The 15,119-nt window shown below is 40.6% G+C and overlaps 1 protein-coding gene across 3 annotated transcripts in view; it reads left to right on the top strand.

Annotated features, from left to right (window-relative positions):
* The first annotated feature begins 5,569 nt into the window (after positions 1-5,569).
* The window catches only part of trmu (tRNA 5-methylaminomethyl-2-thiouridylate methyltransferase), a 56,711-nt gene continuing 47,161 nt past the window's right edge, over positions 5,570-15,119 (top strand). For 2 of the 3 annotated variants that reach the window (XM_059987476.1, XM_059987474.1), the window contains exon 1: positions 5,570-6,034. In XM_059987476.1, the coding sequence (XP_059843459.1) occupies positions 5,821-6,034 (214 nt within the window). In that variant the 5' untranslated portion in view covers positions 5,570-5,820. The remainder of the gene's footprint in view (positions 6,035-15,119) is intronic. The other variant, XM_059987475.1, reaches the window with a different exon arrangement.

The raw sequence follows: 15,119 nt of genomic DNA, 5'->3' as shown, positions 1-15,119 counted from the left end.
TCTGAATAAATGTGAGTGTGTCGTCTTTTCAGTATACACCCAACCCCTTGTAGGTGGTAAATTTGGGGTTTTGTTAAAATACTGGTCACATGGTCATAAAATTGGTAATTATGACCCATGAGTGGATAATGAAACATTTTAGAAAATGGGTCCTGTGTCATGGATTGTCATTTTTGGATGTGGCTTTGAAGCTAAAGGTCACAGAACAATAATGGAATCTGCAGGCAGTAGATTGGGTCAATGAGATAAAGTTGTAGAATCTTCCCTGCCCAAGGCTATGTCCTACTGAAGAGGTTGAGGTTTAAAAACCTAATTTATACCTCAGTTTTATTGTTTTCTTGTTTTAAGTCTCAATGTTTTAGTTAGATGACATTATAAAAAAGGAAATTAAAGAATATTTCCATCGCCAATGTGTATGGACAATTGCATTTGATATTCTAGAAATAGTGATGGAGGCTTGGGTATTCCTGGAATTGCAGTTCAAATCTCACTATCATTAATGAAGAAGTATTGATGTCTTTGAAGATGAGATCACTTGTAGGAAGGGTTACCACTAGCAATTAGAGGAACATTGAATTCAAGACCTGGTCCTTCAACAAAATGCTGGGAACTTGCTAGCCTTGCAGTGAAAGTGAGTCTTTAAACTGAAATGTTAATGAATTTCTTTCCACCTGTGCTTCACTGACCTACTGAGTGATTGTAAGTTTAGGCAATCAATTAAGGTTTTAATTCAGCATTACTGACAGGAGCTGCATGAAGTGTTGAAGAATGCAGGGCATTTTAATTGTGTATGTGTTGAGCCTTTGAAAAATATTGAACTGACTTTTTATTTCTTGTAAATTTATTTCCTTATTCTTTAAAAAAAAATGTTGGAAATACTTGAATTACATACTCAATGCTGGAGGAACTTGATAGGTCAGGCAACATCTATGGAATGAATAAACAGTTGATGTTTCAGGTTGGAACCCTTCTGGAGTGGGGTGGGGAGTCAGTGAAAAAGGTGGGGGTGGGGGAGGAATGAGGATGGCTGGAAGGTGATAGATGAAGTCAGATGGGTGGGAAAGGTCAAGGGCTGGAGAAGAAGGAATCCAATAAGAGGAGCGTGAGCTATTGGGGAAGGGAGGGGGAACTCAAGGGAAGTGATAAGCAGGAGAGAAGAGGTAAAAGGTCAGTGGGGGGGTTGGGGTAGATACTTGGGTTAGTATACTTGTGCAAAGAGTTGATGCCCTTTAGGAATTAAAAAAAAAGGGGGGGACGAAGCAAAAGTCAGTGTTAAAGGGGGCCATGAAATGCTCTTGGTAGATATGATTAAAGAGATTTACAAGTTATTTTACATGTGTATTAGAGCTGAGTGTGTAGCCAGGCAAAGGGTTGATCCATGCAAAGATCAGTGCTGAAAACTTGATCTTAATACAATTTTAATTGATTTGGTTTAGAAATAGTGTACAGTTAGGCTCTTCAAGCTATGCTGCTCCAGCAGCCCCCTGCCATACATGATTGGAAACCTTAAGAAGTTTAATGAGTGTGAGGTGTGTATTTTGGGAGATCAAATTCTTGAGCAAAGTGCACAATAATTGGTAAAACCTCAGAGTATTGATGTATCAAGGGATATTCGGGTGCAATTTCTAAGTGGAACACATTCCAATTCCTGGAAGTGGACACTGTGGTAAAGAAGGTGTTGTGGCGTGTTTGCTTTCATTGGTTGGGTACTGAGTAACGAAGTTGGGGCCAGTACATTCGGTCCAATTAAGCAGCTGTCCCAATTAGCTGACATTTCTTTGAAGTGTTAAAAGATATAAAAAGAAAAATTACTTTTTAATTGAGTAACAATTTATGTATTTGAATAAACTACAGAACAAATTAGAACACTACCAACACCTCTAAAGTACCATAACTGTTGATTCCTAACAGTTATTGATGGAGGAATTCATCTGTTGTATTTGGCTGTAAATAAACAAAATCAGTGCAGATAATGGACTACCTTCATGTAATGCTTTTGATGACTGCATCGTCCAAATCTTCATCTTCAATGTAACATTCAAGGTGATTGATTTCCTTTGTAATTCCTAACTTTCTGAAGAAACAAAATCATTTTATTTTCACTTCTGGCCATTTCTGGCATCTTCAAAGCTGAATGCTTGACACTCCAGTGAATAAAACAATTACAAATTGTCTTGCTGTTTATTTCTTGCCAACTATTAGTGAAAAACCACTGCTTTTTGAACACAAACACACAGTGATGCTATTTAAAAAAACGATCGTTCTAAGCATGGTGTAGTGTCTAACGGCCTTGCAATTGCACATGACTGATACTAGTTAGAAACTGTTCAGCAAGTCTCCCCCAATTAAGTTGTGTAGTGTTACAATACATTGATAATCACAGGCTTATTTTCACTAAAGTTCACCGAGTCTGATGATTTCCAAGTGTTCAAGTCCTGTATTTTAGTTTAGAGTTTATTTGTTACCTTTTATTTGCACTTAATATTTAACTATGGTTGTATAACAAGTGGCTGTGCCAGCAAATTTCCACGTATCAGGGTTTGGAATTTCTTCATGAACTCTTAAAAGATATTAATAAGATTGAAAGTGAAATGAAACAGGGGATTTGGGGATTGTAACATCAAAATATCGAGTTGCTGGTCTCCAGCTCTCGCTTGTTACAGAAGCAACCTCTCTCCATTCAACATACAGAGGTGTTGGGATGGACAGTAGTTTTTGATGGACTCTGGATCATGATCTCTTTGGGGGCTTTGCTATTTGCATGGGGAGGGAGGGAGTTGGTACTTTCACTGGAGTAAGGCGGGGTGATGCTTTTGCTGCTGCTGCTGCGTGTGTGTGTGTGTGTGGGGGGGTGCTTTGGGGTTCCAATGTTGCGGTCATGCATTCCAATGGTTTTTTTTTCTGTTTTGTGCCTGACTGAAGATTAAAAATTACAGACTGTATACACTCTCTGATAGTAAATTGAACCATTGAACCACTGAAAATGAACTGGACGATAGAAAAATCCTTCAGAATTAAATACTTTATTGCTTAGGTAGCACTGTGCTGAAGCTAATAAAACTCCTGCCTTACAGCTCTAGGGGCCAATACTTGATCTTGACCTCTAGTGCTACCTGTGTGGAGTTTGCATGTACTCCATGTGACCATCCTTCCAGGTTTTCTGATGTCTAACTACAGACATCCTCCAAAAGGACCACAACCTTGTCACGGTTTGGGGGCTTGAGGGCTACAGTGACCTGGAGAGCTGTGTTGGCCAGAGTCAGGGCTTTATGCTCATGGTAGGGTCACCCATGCCGAACAGGTCAAAGGGTGGAGACTAGACCAAGAGAGGTCCACCTGTCCTCTAGGTTCAGGGGTTCAGCTCAGGGGTAACAACCCTGACTGCAGAAACAAAATTATTAAGGAAGCAACCCTGAAGAACCCTTCTACATCTGAGTACAATGGCACTCCTGAGTCTCCACCTAGGACTTGCATGACTGACAGTAGTGAAAACCAAGAGGAAGCTGCTGACATGAAGGAAGCCCTGCAGACCACCAGAGATGTAGGGCCTTCATTACTGCCCTAAATGCCAGTGTTGTAACAGGCAGTAACACACACAACAGATGAGCAGGTGATAGGTTAATTGAATGCTAGAATCTGGGAAGTTGATAACTGGAGAACAACTGGAATTGTTGAAGATTAATCTAAACAGGCTTGGTAATTCAGCCATGGATAGTCCCAAGCCCAGCTGCAAAAGGAAGAGTGTTGGACATGGCGCAAGCCTATCCCGTAAAAGCTCAGAGCTACAGAAATGCCAACAGAGGCTCAAAGGAGCTCATTCCTGGGGGAGGATGAAGTATGAGGTCGTGTGGTGAAAGTGGAAGCCGTGGGGTCCATCAACCCTTTGGCCTAGGACAGTGGACTCTGACGAGCTGCTCTTGGCGGCCTATGCTCCATTTGGAGTGATGGGCGTAAGAAGATAATGATGGTCATTGTGATGGGCTGAAGGGCCTTTTTCTGTGCCATATCACTCTGACTACAAACAAAATTTGCACTTTTACCAATCACTAAATTGGCCCACTAGAAATATTATTTAGTTACATTTAAGTCTTTTTTGACTCTGGATCACTTACTCTGAATTTGGTATGGTCCTTTTTAAACATTCGACCATTCTAATACGGTGATGTGTTATTCTCTATAGGTGATGAGAGTTGGTTCTGAATTGGACAGATTGCTCTCTATCATGCACACCCATCTGGTTAAGACCACATAAAACAGCCTCTTACTTATCTGGTCTGTTTTCTTCCCATCAGGGAAACTCCCCATATCATGCCACAACATGAAAGCAGCTATTAGGAGTTTAAGAAGATTTGGTAAGTCACCAAAGACATTTGCAAAATTCTACTCACATACTGTGGAGAAAATTCTAACTGGCTTCATCGCCTTCTGGTATAGGGGGTGGGGGTGCTACTGCGCAGGATGCAGTAAGTTGAGAACTTAATCACCTCCATCATGGGCACTAGGCTCCAGAACATCCAGGATATCTTCATGGAGCAATGCTTCAGAAAGGCAGCATCCATCATCATTACGGACCCCCATCACTCAGGTCATGCCTTGTTCTCATCAGGAAGGAGGTACAGAGGTCTAAAGGCACACACTCAATGATTCAGGAACAGCTTCTTCCCTTCTGCCATCTGATTTCTGAATGGACATTAAACTAATGATGTTCATTTTTCACTCATAAACAAGAGAACATCTGCAAATGCTGGAAATCCGCTACTTACTTAACCATTTCATATTTATATGTCTGTCTGTCTAGGTACCATATCCGATGCAGACGTTGGTGACCATGGTTTTCCATATAGATCTATCCCTTGTTCTTTCATGACTTCCATTTCTTCCATGTGTAGCCACTTGGCTAGGCTTTTGATGTACATAAGCCGAGGTCTTCCTCTAGGTTTGTTCCCCTCAATCTTTCCAGAGAGTATGAGTTTTTCTAGTTCATTTTTCCGCATGATGTGTACTAGGAATTTTGAGTTGTCTGCTCTTATTGTTGGTATCAGTGATCTAACTGCTTGGGCTGTTCTGAGAACTTCTTCATTTGATGTGTGTGTGGTCCATGATATTTTTAACACTCCTGTGGAACCTTAATTCAGCTGCTTCTAGTCTCTTTTCCATTGCTGGGGAAATGGTCCAGCATTCACTTCCATAAGTCAGGGTAGAATAAATGTAGCGCTGCAGTATTCTGTTTTTAGTGTACATGCTCATCTTTCTGTCTGTTTATATGGTCTTCATTTTTTGGAAGGCTTCTTTCACCATTGCTATTGTATTTGATATCTGTGTGTCGCACCTGCCATCACTTGTTATTAGGCTGCCAAGATATCTGAATTTGTTGACTTATTTGATGTTTGTATTTCCGATCTTGATCACACATTGTGGGGTGTTTATATATATGTTTACTGTAATCCAGTACTGTATTTTCTATTGTGTACAGTATTGCATTGTACTGCTGCCGCAAAGATAAACAATTTCACGACAAATGCCGGTGACATTGAACCTGATTCTGATTGACTTTCAACTGCGTGGCGGTCCAGTGATGGACTGATTCCCTCTCGTAACCCCTCACTGACTGCAGCACAAGGAGTCACGAGAGGGGATCAATACCTCCAATTTATAGATCTGATTGCTAGGGTAAGTAGATGTATGTCTTGAATCATGTAGCCAGCTGCATGTTTGCAGGTGAACCTTAAATTCTTCCAGCAGGTACAGTACAGACTGAGATCCCTAGGCTGCCGCACAGACTGAGGATCCAGGGCGCTGGTTTCATAAACCCGAGATCCCATGGCACCAGTTCCGGGCCCCCAGACTCTGGATCAGCCGCTTAGGGAGCCGGACTTTTGTCTCCGGCTGCAGTTTTCCGGCGGATCGGTGTACAGCGGGCGCCGGCGTTGCCCCGGGTCAGCGTGGCGGATGAGCCGGTCGCTGCGCCGAGTCGTGTGCGCTGTGTCCGGCGGCGTGGACAGCGCCGTCGCGGCGCTCCTGCTTCGGCGGAGAGGTAAGGAGTTGGCAGCGAGCGGGAGAGGTCGGGGCGCCGGCACAGACCGAGGGATTTGGTCACCGAGCTGGTGCCTCAGTGGGATCAATTTTCACCTTGGGAATTGCCCTTGTAGGGTTTCATGATCTCCATGTGACCTTCGTGGGTTTCACCCTACCTAAATAATTCTTGCATCCACCACGGTGCAATGGAATTGCTTGTTCGCACGACTTTGGAACAGCTAGCTACTACTTTCCTGCAACCATCAGGCCTGCGCAACCCTAACCTTGCCTCAGCAAACAGAACAGCATGGGCTGCCACGGACTTGTTTCTGATTGTGTCCTTATTTTTGCATTGAATTGTTTTGGCATAGTCTTTTTCTCTCTCTCTTCACTGTCGCATAGTTAATGCATTATTTGTATTCTGTGTTTTTTTTTGTACTTATCTGACTGTGATGCAGCTGCAAGCAAGTTTATCATTGTAACTGCACCTTACTGTATATGACAAGTTTGACTTGAGTGTGTAAATTAAGGGAATGTGGGGGTGGTCACAGGCTGGTGTGGAAGCAGAAATGCTCTTGAACAGAAAGGCCTACAAAAAGTTTTAGATACTGCGCAGTTGATCACCACCCAACCATTGAACGACCCCTACCACCTAGGACATGGTGTCTTCTTGCTGCTGCCATTAGAAAGAAGGTACAGGACCTTCAGACCCACACCATCAGATTCAAGGACAGTTATTAGCTGTTATCAAGCTCTTGAACCAAAAGAGACAACTTTACTCAACTTCACTTGTCCCATCATTGAAATGTTCCCACAATCTATGGACTCAGTTACATGGACTCTTCGACTCATGTTCTTGATATTTATTGCTTACTTATTATTTCTTTCTTTTTGTATTTGCACAGTTTGTTGACCTCTGCACTCCGGTTAAAATGCCCTGGTTGGGTGATGTTTCATTGATTCTATTATGGATTTATTGAGTATGCCCACAAGAAAATGAATCCCAGGGTTGTATGTGATATGTATATACTTTGATAATAAATTTACTTTGAACTTTTGATGTTATTGAGAATGTATGGAGAACAACCATAGCATAAAATAGAGTGGAATTTGTTAAATGTGACCAAGAAAGCTTCCTTGATCAATATTGAGTGAGACATACTAGAAAGAGTGCCACACTGGGCCTCCTCTTGGGGAATGAGGTAAAGCAAGAGGCGGATATGTCTCTTAGCGAGGATTTGGTCAAGTGACTTTAATTCTATGATTTCTAAAGTAGTTATGGAGAAGGGTGCAACTGATTCGCAGGATAGGGTCCTGAACTGGGGCAGGGCACATTTTAGATCCATTAAGTAGGATCTTGCAGGCAAGGTTGTTTGCAGGGAAAGAAGCATTAGGGTCAGAGTCAAGTGGGAGGCTTTTAAAAGTGTGATGTCAAGAATTCAAGGTATGCGTGTTGATTTTAGGGTGAAGGGCAAGACTGACAGGTTTTGAGAATTCTAGTTGATGAGAGAGATTGAGGCTGTGGTTAAAAAGGGGGAGAGAACGGCGCATAAACAATCAGGAACTAGTCATGGGGGGAGATACATGTTCTTCAGCCCAATGAATCCATGTCAACCACAGTGCCCACCCAGATGGTCCCAATTTTCTGGCTTGGCCAACATCCCTCTAAACTCCACCCTTCTATATACCTTTCCAAATGCTTCTTAAATGCTATTGCTATAACTGCCTCAATGACTACTTCTGGCAGTTCGATAGATATGCTCACCAACCTCTGGGAAAAATTGCTCTTCACCTCCCTTATTACTCTTTCTGCACTACTCCTAAGTTATGCCCCTAGTTTTGGAGTCTGCTACTCCGGGTGAAAGGCAGTCACCAATTATCTATGCCAGGGGTTCACAACCTTTTCCCTGCCATGGACCAACATCAGTAAGCAAGCGATCATGGACCCTGGGTTGGAAACTCCTGATCTATGCCCTTCATAATTTGAAACATCTCTATAAGGTCGCCCCATATTCTTTGACATTCCACAGAATAAAGACCTAGTTTGGCCAACCTCTCCCTATAAACAGCCTTGTAAACAGCCTTCAGCCTTGTAAACAGCCTTCTCCCTCCTGCCGTCTGGGAAAAGGCTCCGAAGCATTTGGGCTCTCACGACCAGACTATGTAACAGTTTCTTCCCCCAATCTATCAGACTCCCCAATACCCGAAGCCTGGACTGACACCTTGCCCTATTGTCCTGTTTATTATTTATTGTAATGCCTGCACTGTTTTGTGCACTTTATGCAGTCCTGTGTAGGTCTGTAATCCAGTGTAGCTTTCTCTGTTTTCTTTTAAAAACGTAGTTCAGTCTAGTTTTTGTACTGTGTCATGTAACACCATGGTCCTGAAAAACATTGTCTCATTTTTACTATGCACTGTACCAGCAGTTATGGTCAAAAGGACAATAAAAGTGACGACTTGAAATCTTTTCTGCACTCCTTCCAGTTTGACCTCATTTTTCTAATAAGGTGAATAAAATTGTACACAATACTCAAGTGCAGCTTCACCAACAGTATGTTCTACTGTAACAACCTATTGTCTGAACTCCTATACTCAATGTCCTTACTGATGAAGGCCAGTGTGGTAAATACCTTTTTCACCACCTGTTGACCTGTGAAGTTGCTTTCAATGAATTATGCACTTGTACTCCTAATCTCTATGTTCCATTACACTCTTCACTGCTGTACAAGTCCTATGCTGGAATGACTTTCCAAAATGCATCACCTCATACTTAATCTGTTTTCAAATCCATTTGCTACTTCTTGACTTACTTCTGTGACTGATCAAGATCCCTTTTTAATCTACAATAACCTTCTTCACTATCAACACTTCCAGTTTCTTGTCGTCCAGAAACTTACTGATCGAACTATGTATAAGAGCTATATATAATAACAAGGGTCACATCCCAGCACTGATCCCTGAGGCACACATCAGGCTTCATTCCAAGAAACAACCTTCAGCCACCAAACTCGTATTTCCCATCTCTGAGTCAATTTTGAATCCACTTAGCCAACTCTGCCTGGATTCCATGGGACTTGCCCTTCCAGATGAGCCTGCCATGCAGTAACTTGTCAAAGACCTTGCTAAAGCCCAGATAGATGACATATGCTACCTTATCCTCATCTAACCTTTTGGTTACTTCTTCAACAAACTAAAAGGTTCATCAAGCATGAGCTTCCCATATACAAAGCCCTTCTGATTCCTCCTATTCAGATTCTGTCTACCAAAATGCTGGTAGATTCTGTCCGTCAGAAATTCCTCCAGTGACGTACGTACTACTGATGTCAAGTTGATCTGCCTGTAGTTCCTTGGCATGTCCTTGCAACCTTTTTTAAATAATGTAACAGTTTTAATGAGACTGTAAGAAGTGCAGGGGTGCACTTGGGGGGCAAAAAGAGAATATGAAAGGAATCTGGCAGGCAATATGAGGCAAAATCCTAAGCAACTTTAAGTTCAATGTTCAAAGTAAATGTATGTGTATGTATATACAACACTGAGATTCATTTTCTTGTGGGCATACTGAATATACAGAATAATAACCATAACAGAATCAATGAACAATCACCCAGCTAAGGTGTTCAACCAGAGTGCAGAAGTCAACAAACTGTGCAAATACAAACAGAAAAGTAATAATAAATAAATAAGCAATAAATATCGAGAACGTGAGATAAAGAGTCCTCAAAAGTGAGTCCATTGGGTGTGGGAACATTTCAATGATGGGGCTGGTGAAGTTATCTCCTCTGGTTCAAGAACCTGATAGTTGGTGGGTAATAACTATTCCTGAACCTGGTAATGTGAGTCCTGAGGTTCTTGTACCTTCTTCCAGATGGCAGCAGCAAAAAGAGAGCATGATCTGGGTTGGTGTATTAAGAGTGAAAGGGTGGCGGGGTGAAAGTATGTCCCCTTAAAAATCAACATGATCATCAAGAGAATGGGAGGGATTTTTAAGGAATATTTCTCCTCAGTTTTTATCGTGGAGAAAATGATGGAAGCTGAGGAAATGGGGAAAATGAGTGGTGATTATCTTGGAGCACAAACAAATTAGCAAGGAGAAGGTATTGGAGGTCTTATATTCATTAAGGTGGATAAATCGTCAGGGCCTGACCTGTTGCATTCTTAAACATTATGAGAAGCTACAGATAAAATTGAGAAGGACTCACAGAGATTTTTGCTTTATCTGTGTCTGCAGGTAAAGTTTGGGAGGACAGTGGCTAATGTACCATTGTTGGGATATGAGTAGATGCAGTGTGTAGTGAGACTGTGAGTAAGGACAGGCAGATGATGAGGCAAAATTGCAGTCAGTAGGATGAGTTGAAGTGTAATATGGGGGCAAAATCGAAAGGGTGATGGATACAGGACTGAAGGTGTATTTGAATGCACGCAGTATATGCAATTAGGTAGATGATCTTATAGCACAGTTAGAGTTTGGCAGATACAATGTGGGCATCACTGAGTTGTGGCTGAAAGAAAATCATTGTTGGAAGCTTAACATATAAGGATACACATTGTATCTAGAGGACAAGCTGGTAAGCAGAGGAGTTGGAGTGGCTCTGTTGATAAAGTATGCAACCAAATCGTTAGAAAGAGGTGACATAGGATCAGAAGATGTAGAGTCCTTGTGGATAGAGTTCAGAAAGTGCAAGGGTAAAAAGAGCCTGATGGGAATTATATACAGGCCTCTGAACAGAACATTGTGCTTTTTATCAATCTCCCAATGTTATAATAATCAATATACAGGTAGATTGGGAAAGTCAGGCTGGTGCTGGATCCCAAGAGAGGGAATTCCTAGAATGCCTATGAGACGGCTTTTTAGAGCAGCTCATGGTTAAGCCCACTAGGGGAAAGGCTATTCTGGAGTGGGTGTTATGTAATGATCCAGATTTGAAAAGGAAGATTAAGGAAATAGAACCTTTAGGAGACATTGCTAATAATATGATAGAGTTCATCCTGCAATTTGAGATTGGAGAAGATAGTCAGATGTACTGTATCAGTATTATAGTGGCGTAAAGGGAGTTTCAGGGGCATGAAGGCAACTAAAAAAACCAATAAATAGAGAAATTAAATAGAAAGGTAAGATAGCTAATAATATAAAAGAGGATACTGAAAGTTTTTACAGACATATAAAGAGGCAAGAGTAGATATTGGATTGCTTCAAAATGTCACTTAAGAGGAAGTAATCTGGGACAAGGAAATGGCGGACAAACTTCATTAGTATTTTGCATTAGTATTCGCTGTGGAAGACACCAGCAGTATGCCAGAAAGTCAAGGGTATCACAGGCATGCAGAGGAGATTTACCAGGATGTTGCCTGGATTGGGGAGCATGCCTTATGAGATTAGGTTGAGTGAACTTGGCCTTTTCTCCTTGGAGTGACAGAGGGTGAGAGGTGACCTGATAGAGGTGTATAAGATAATGAGAGGCATTGATTGTGTGGATAGTCAGAGGCTTTTTCCCAGGGCTGAAATGACTAGCACGAGAGGGCATAGTTTTAAGGTGCTTGGAAGTAGCTACAGAGGAGATGTCAGGGTTAAGTTTTTTTTACACTGGGAGTGGTGAGTGCGTGGAATGGGCAGCCGGCCCTGGCGGTGGAGGCGGAAACAATAGGGTCTTTTAAGAGACTCCTGGATGGCTACATGGAGCTTAGAAAAATAGAAGGCTATGGGTAACCCTAGATAGTTCTAAGATAAGGACATGCTTGGCACAGCTTTGTGGGTTGAAGGGCCTGTATTGTGCTGTAGGTTTTCTATGTTTCTACAAGACAGAGCGCAGTTGCTGTTACTAAGGGGAAGGTGCTTGGGAAACTGAAAGGGTCTGAAGATAAATAAGTCACCTGAACAAGATGACCTACATCCCAGTGTTCTGAAAGAGGTAGCTGGAGAGATTGTGGAGGTATTAGATTCTGGAATGGTTCTGGAAAATTGCAAATGTCATTCCATTCTTTCAGAAGGGAGGGAGGCAGAAGAAAGGAAATTTAAGGCCACTTAGCTTGATTTCAGTAGATGAGAAGATGTTGGAGTACGTTATTCTGGCTAAAGATCTGCAGAAGGACTTGCACAGATTGGGAGAATGGGCAAAGAAGTAGTAGATGGAATAGAGTGTTGGGCCGTGTATGGTCATGCATTTTGGTAATATGAGGAGCATTTGTAGGGTCTGGACCTGCACGCACAGGAATTTAGAAGAATGTAGAGGGGGGTTCTCTTTGAAACCTATTGAATATTGAAGGGCTTAGATTGAGTGAATGCTAAGAGGATGTTTCCTGGGTCTAGAATCAGGGGACACGGCATCAGAATAGATGAAGGATATCCCTTTAGAACAGGGATATAAGAGGTTGGTGAATCTCTGGAATTCTTTGCCATGGCTGTGCAGGCCAAATCATTAAATATGTTTAAAGCGGAGGGTCATAGGCTCTTGATTAATCATAGGTGATGAGGAGAAGGCTAGAGAATGAGCCAACAAGGATAAAATAGCGGGAATAGACCTATTAGGATCAGAAATATATAACAGCAAGTCAACAGCATAAAGTGATAATTTGTATAACTTCTCATTACGGGTGATACCAAAAATATTAGGAGATTCACGAATAGCAATGGCTAAAGGTTCTAATGCAATATTAAATAATAAAGGACTTAAAGGACAACCTTGTCTCGTACCACGAGATAATTGAAAAAAAGAGGATCTATAATTATTTGTAAGAACAGAAGCAACAGGTTTATAATATATTAATTTAATCCATGATATAAAATTAGGACTAAAATTAAAGTTTCTCAATGCATTAAATAAGTATGTCCATTCAACTCTATCAAAAGCTTTTTCAGCATCTAATGAGATAACACATTCTGGGGTTGTAGGTGATGAAGTATAAATTATGTTAATCAATTTTCTAATATTAAAAAAGGAATACCAATTCCTAATAAAACCAGTTTGATCTTCTGAAATAATCTGTGATAGTACCTTTTCTAATCTAATGGCTAAAATTTTTGTAAGAATCTTACAGTCTACATTTAATAATGATATAGGGCGATAAGATGCACATAAAGTAGGATCTTTATCTTTTTTAAGAATTAGAGAAATAGTAGCTTCATAAAAAGATTGAGGTAATCTCTTCTTAACAAACGCATCATTAAAGATTTCACATAGCCAAGGAGAAAGCAACAAAGAAAAAGTTTTTAAAAATTCTACAATAAAACCATCAGGACCAGGAGCTTTCCCTGAATTCATTGATGAGATAGCCTCTCTTATTTCGGCCATAGAGATAGGAGCATCAAGCAAGCTACGATCTTCATCTATCAGTTTAGGAATATTCAAATTGTTAAAAAAATTATCCATCATGGACAGGTCACCATCAAATTCTGATTGATATAAAGATTTATAAAAATCTTGAAAAGTGTTATTGATTTCTTTATGATCAGTAGTTAAATTACCGTCTTGTTTACGAATTTTAATAATTTGTCGCTTAGTCGAAATAGCTTTTAATTGATTAGCTAACAATTTACCAGTTCGATCACTATGAATATAAAATTGAGCCCTGGTCTTAATTAATTGATTCTCAATTGAAGAAGATAATAATAAGCTATGTTCCATTTGAAGCTCAACTCTCTTCTTATAAAGTTCTTTGGTAGGAGTAACGGAATAAATCTTATCAATTTCTTTAATTTTATCCACCAATAAAGCTATATCTAAATATCTTTGTTTTCTTTTACCAACGGAATATGAGATAATTTGTCCACGGATAAAAGCCTTGAAAGAGTCCCAAAGTATTCCTCTATCAATCTCTTCGGTATAGTTTGTTGAAAAAAATAAGTCAATTTGTTGTTTTATGAAGGTAACGAATTCTGGATCTTGAAGCAAAAAGGCTAGAGAATGAGGTTGAGAGAGGTAATAAATCAGCTATGATGGAAGACTCCTGCTATGTCTTGTGGCTTTACTGTTCGTAAAGGGTAGTTAATCAAACCAGAAAAGTATAGACCATTGAGTCTGACAATGCTGGTGGGTAAACTCCTGGAGGGTATGCTGAATAACAGAATCTACCAACATTTGGAGAGACAAGCTCTGATTTTGGACCCTCATGGCAGTTTGATCTGGATGGTTAGATCACATGTGATCCAGGGGAAATAGCGGAGTGAGTTCTTAATTGGCTCAGTGGTAGGAAGCAAAGGGCAATGGCTGAAGTTTGCTTCTCAGACAGGTGTCCAGTGGTTATGTGTGCCACAGGGGTTGGTGCTGGGACTTTTGCTCTTTATAATTTATATTAATTATTTGGATATGAATATTCAAAGCATGTATAGTAAATTTGTGAATGATACTAAAATAGGTGGTGTCCAGTGTTCCCTCTAAGGTGTGTGCATGCACATATCTTTTGTTAGCGCACAAGGGAATTTAAACTGTATACAGAAGGTTGTCACCCCCTTCCTCATTGGCATGTTAAGTATATTTAACAATCATACACAATCATATTTCTTTTTCCAATTTCTGATGCAGACAGTGTTGATAGTGTGGAGTTGTGACGAATTGTCTACAGATTTTAGAACTGGCTTATTTATTGAAGAAATTATTGATTCACCATGTCGAATTCCAAAGAAGCAAAGGGCGTGAAGTGCAAAGAACTGCTAGTTCATTTAAAGTGAGATTGCTTAATGAAACAGTAGAGACAGCTACACTGAAATCTCATGAGGTTAGGAACGTGCAGCTACGAGAAATATTTATGTACACTACAGAAGCTGGTGTTACCTGCGTGTATTGTCACGGTGCAAAAGTTGCTGGAGAATTTGCAAGTGGGAAGATGTGGAGTGATATTTGGAAACTTTACCTTTTAAAGTGTCATTTGGCAAACAAATCGTGTATGGACAGTGTGTAAACGCTCCGACGAGAAAATCCTTTATTACTCACTACAGGCCTGCTATGTGCGTTTTGTGAGAGTGCATGTGACCAAGAGCAAAAACAATCCAACCCAGAGGAGATCAAGGTTCTTATAGACAGTGTTTTGCTTTCATAGTTAAGCACTTCAATGACTTCAAATTTGCTGTACAAGAAAAAAAATCCAATCTGATTATGGGCTTTTCTGAAATG

This window comes from Hypanus sabinus, chromosome 13 (assembly GCF_030144855.1).
Source record: "Hypanus sabinus isolate sHypSab1 chromosome 13, sHypSab1.hap1, whole genome shotgun sequence".
In the NCBI taxonomy this organism is placed as follows: domain Eukaryota; kingdom Metazoa; phylum Chordata; class Chondrichthyes; order Myliobatiformes; family Dasyatidae; genus Hypanus; species Hypanus sabinus.
This window is presented reverse-complemented; position numbering and strand designations above follow the sequence as displayed.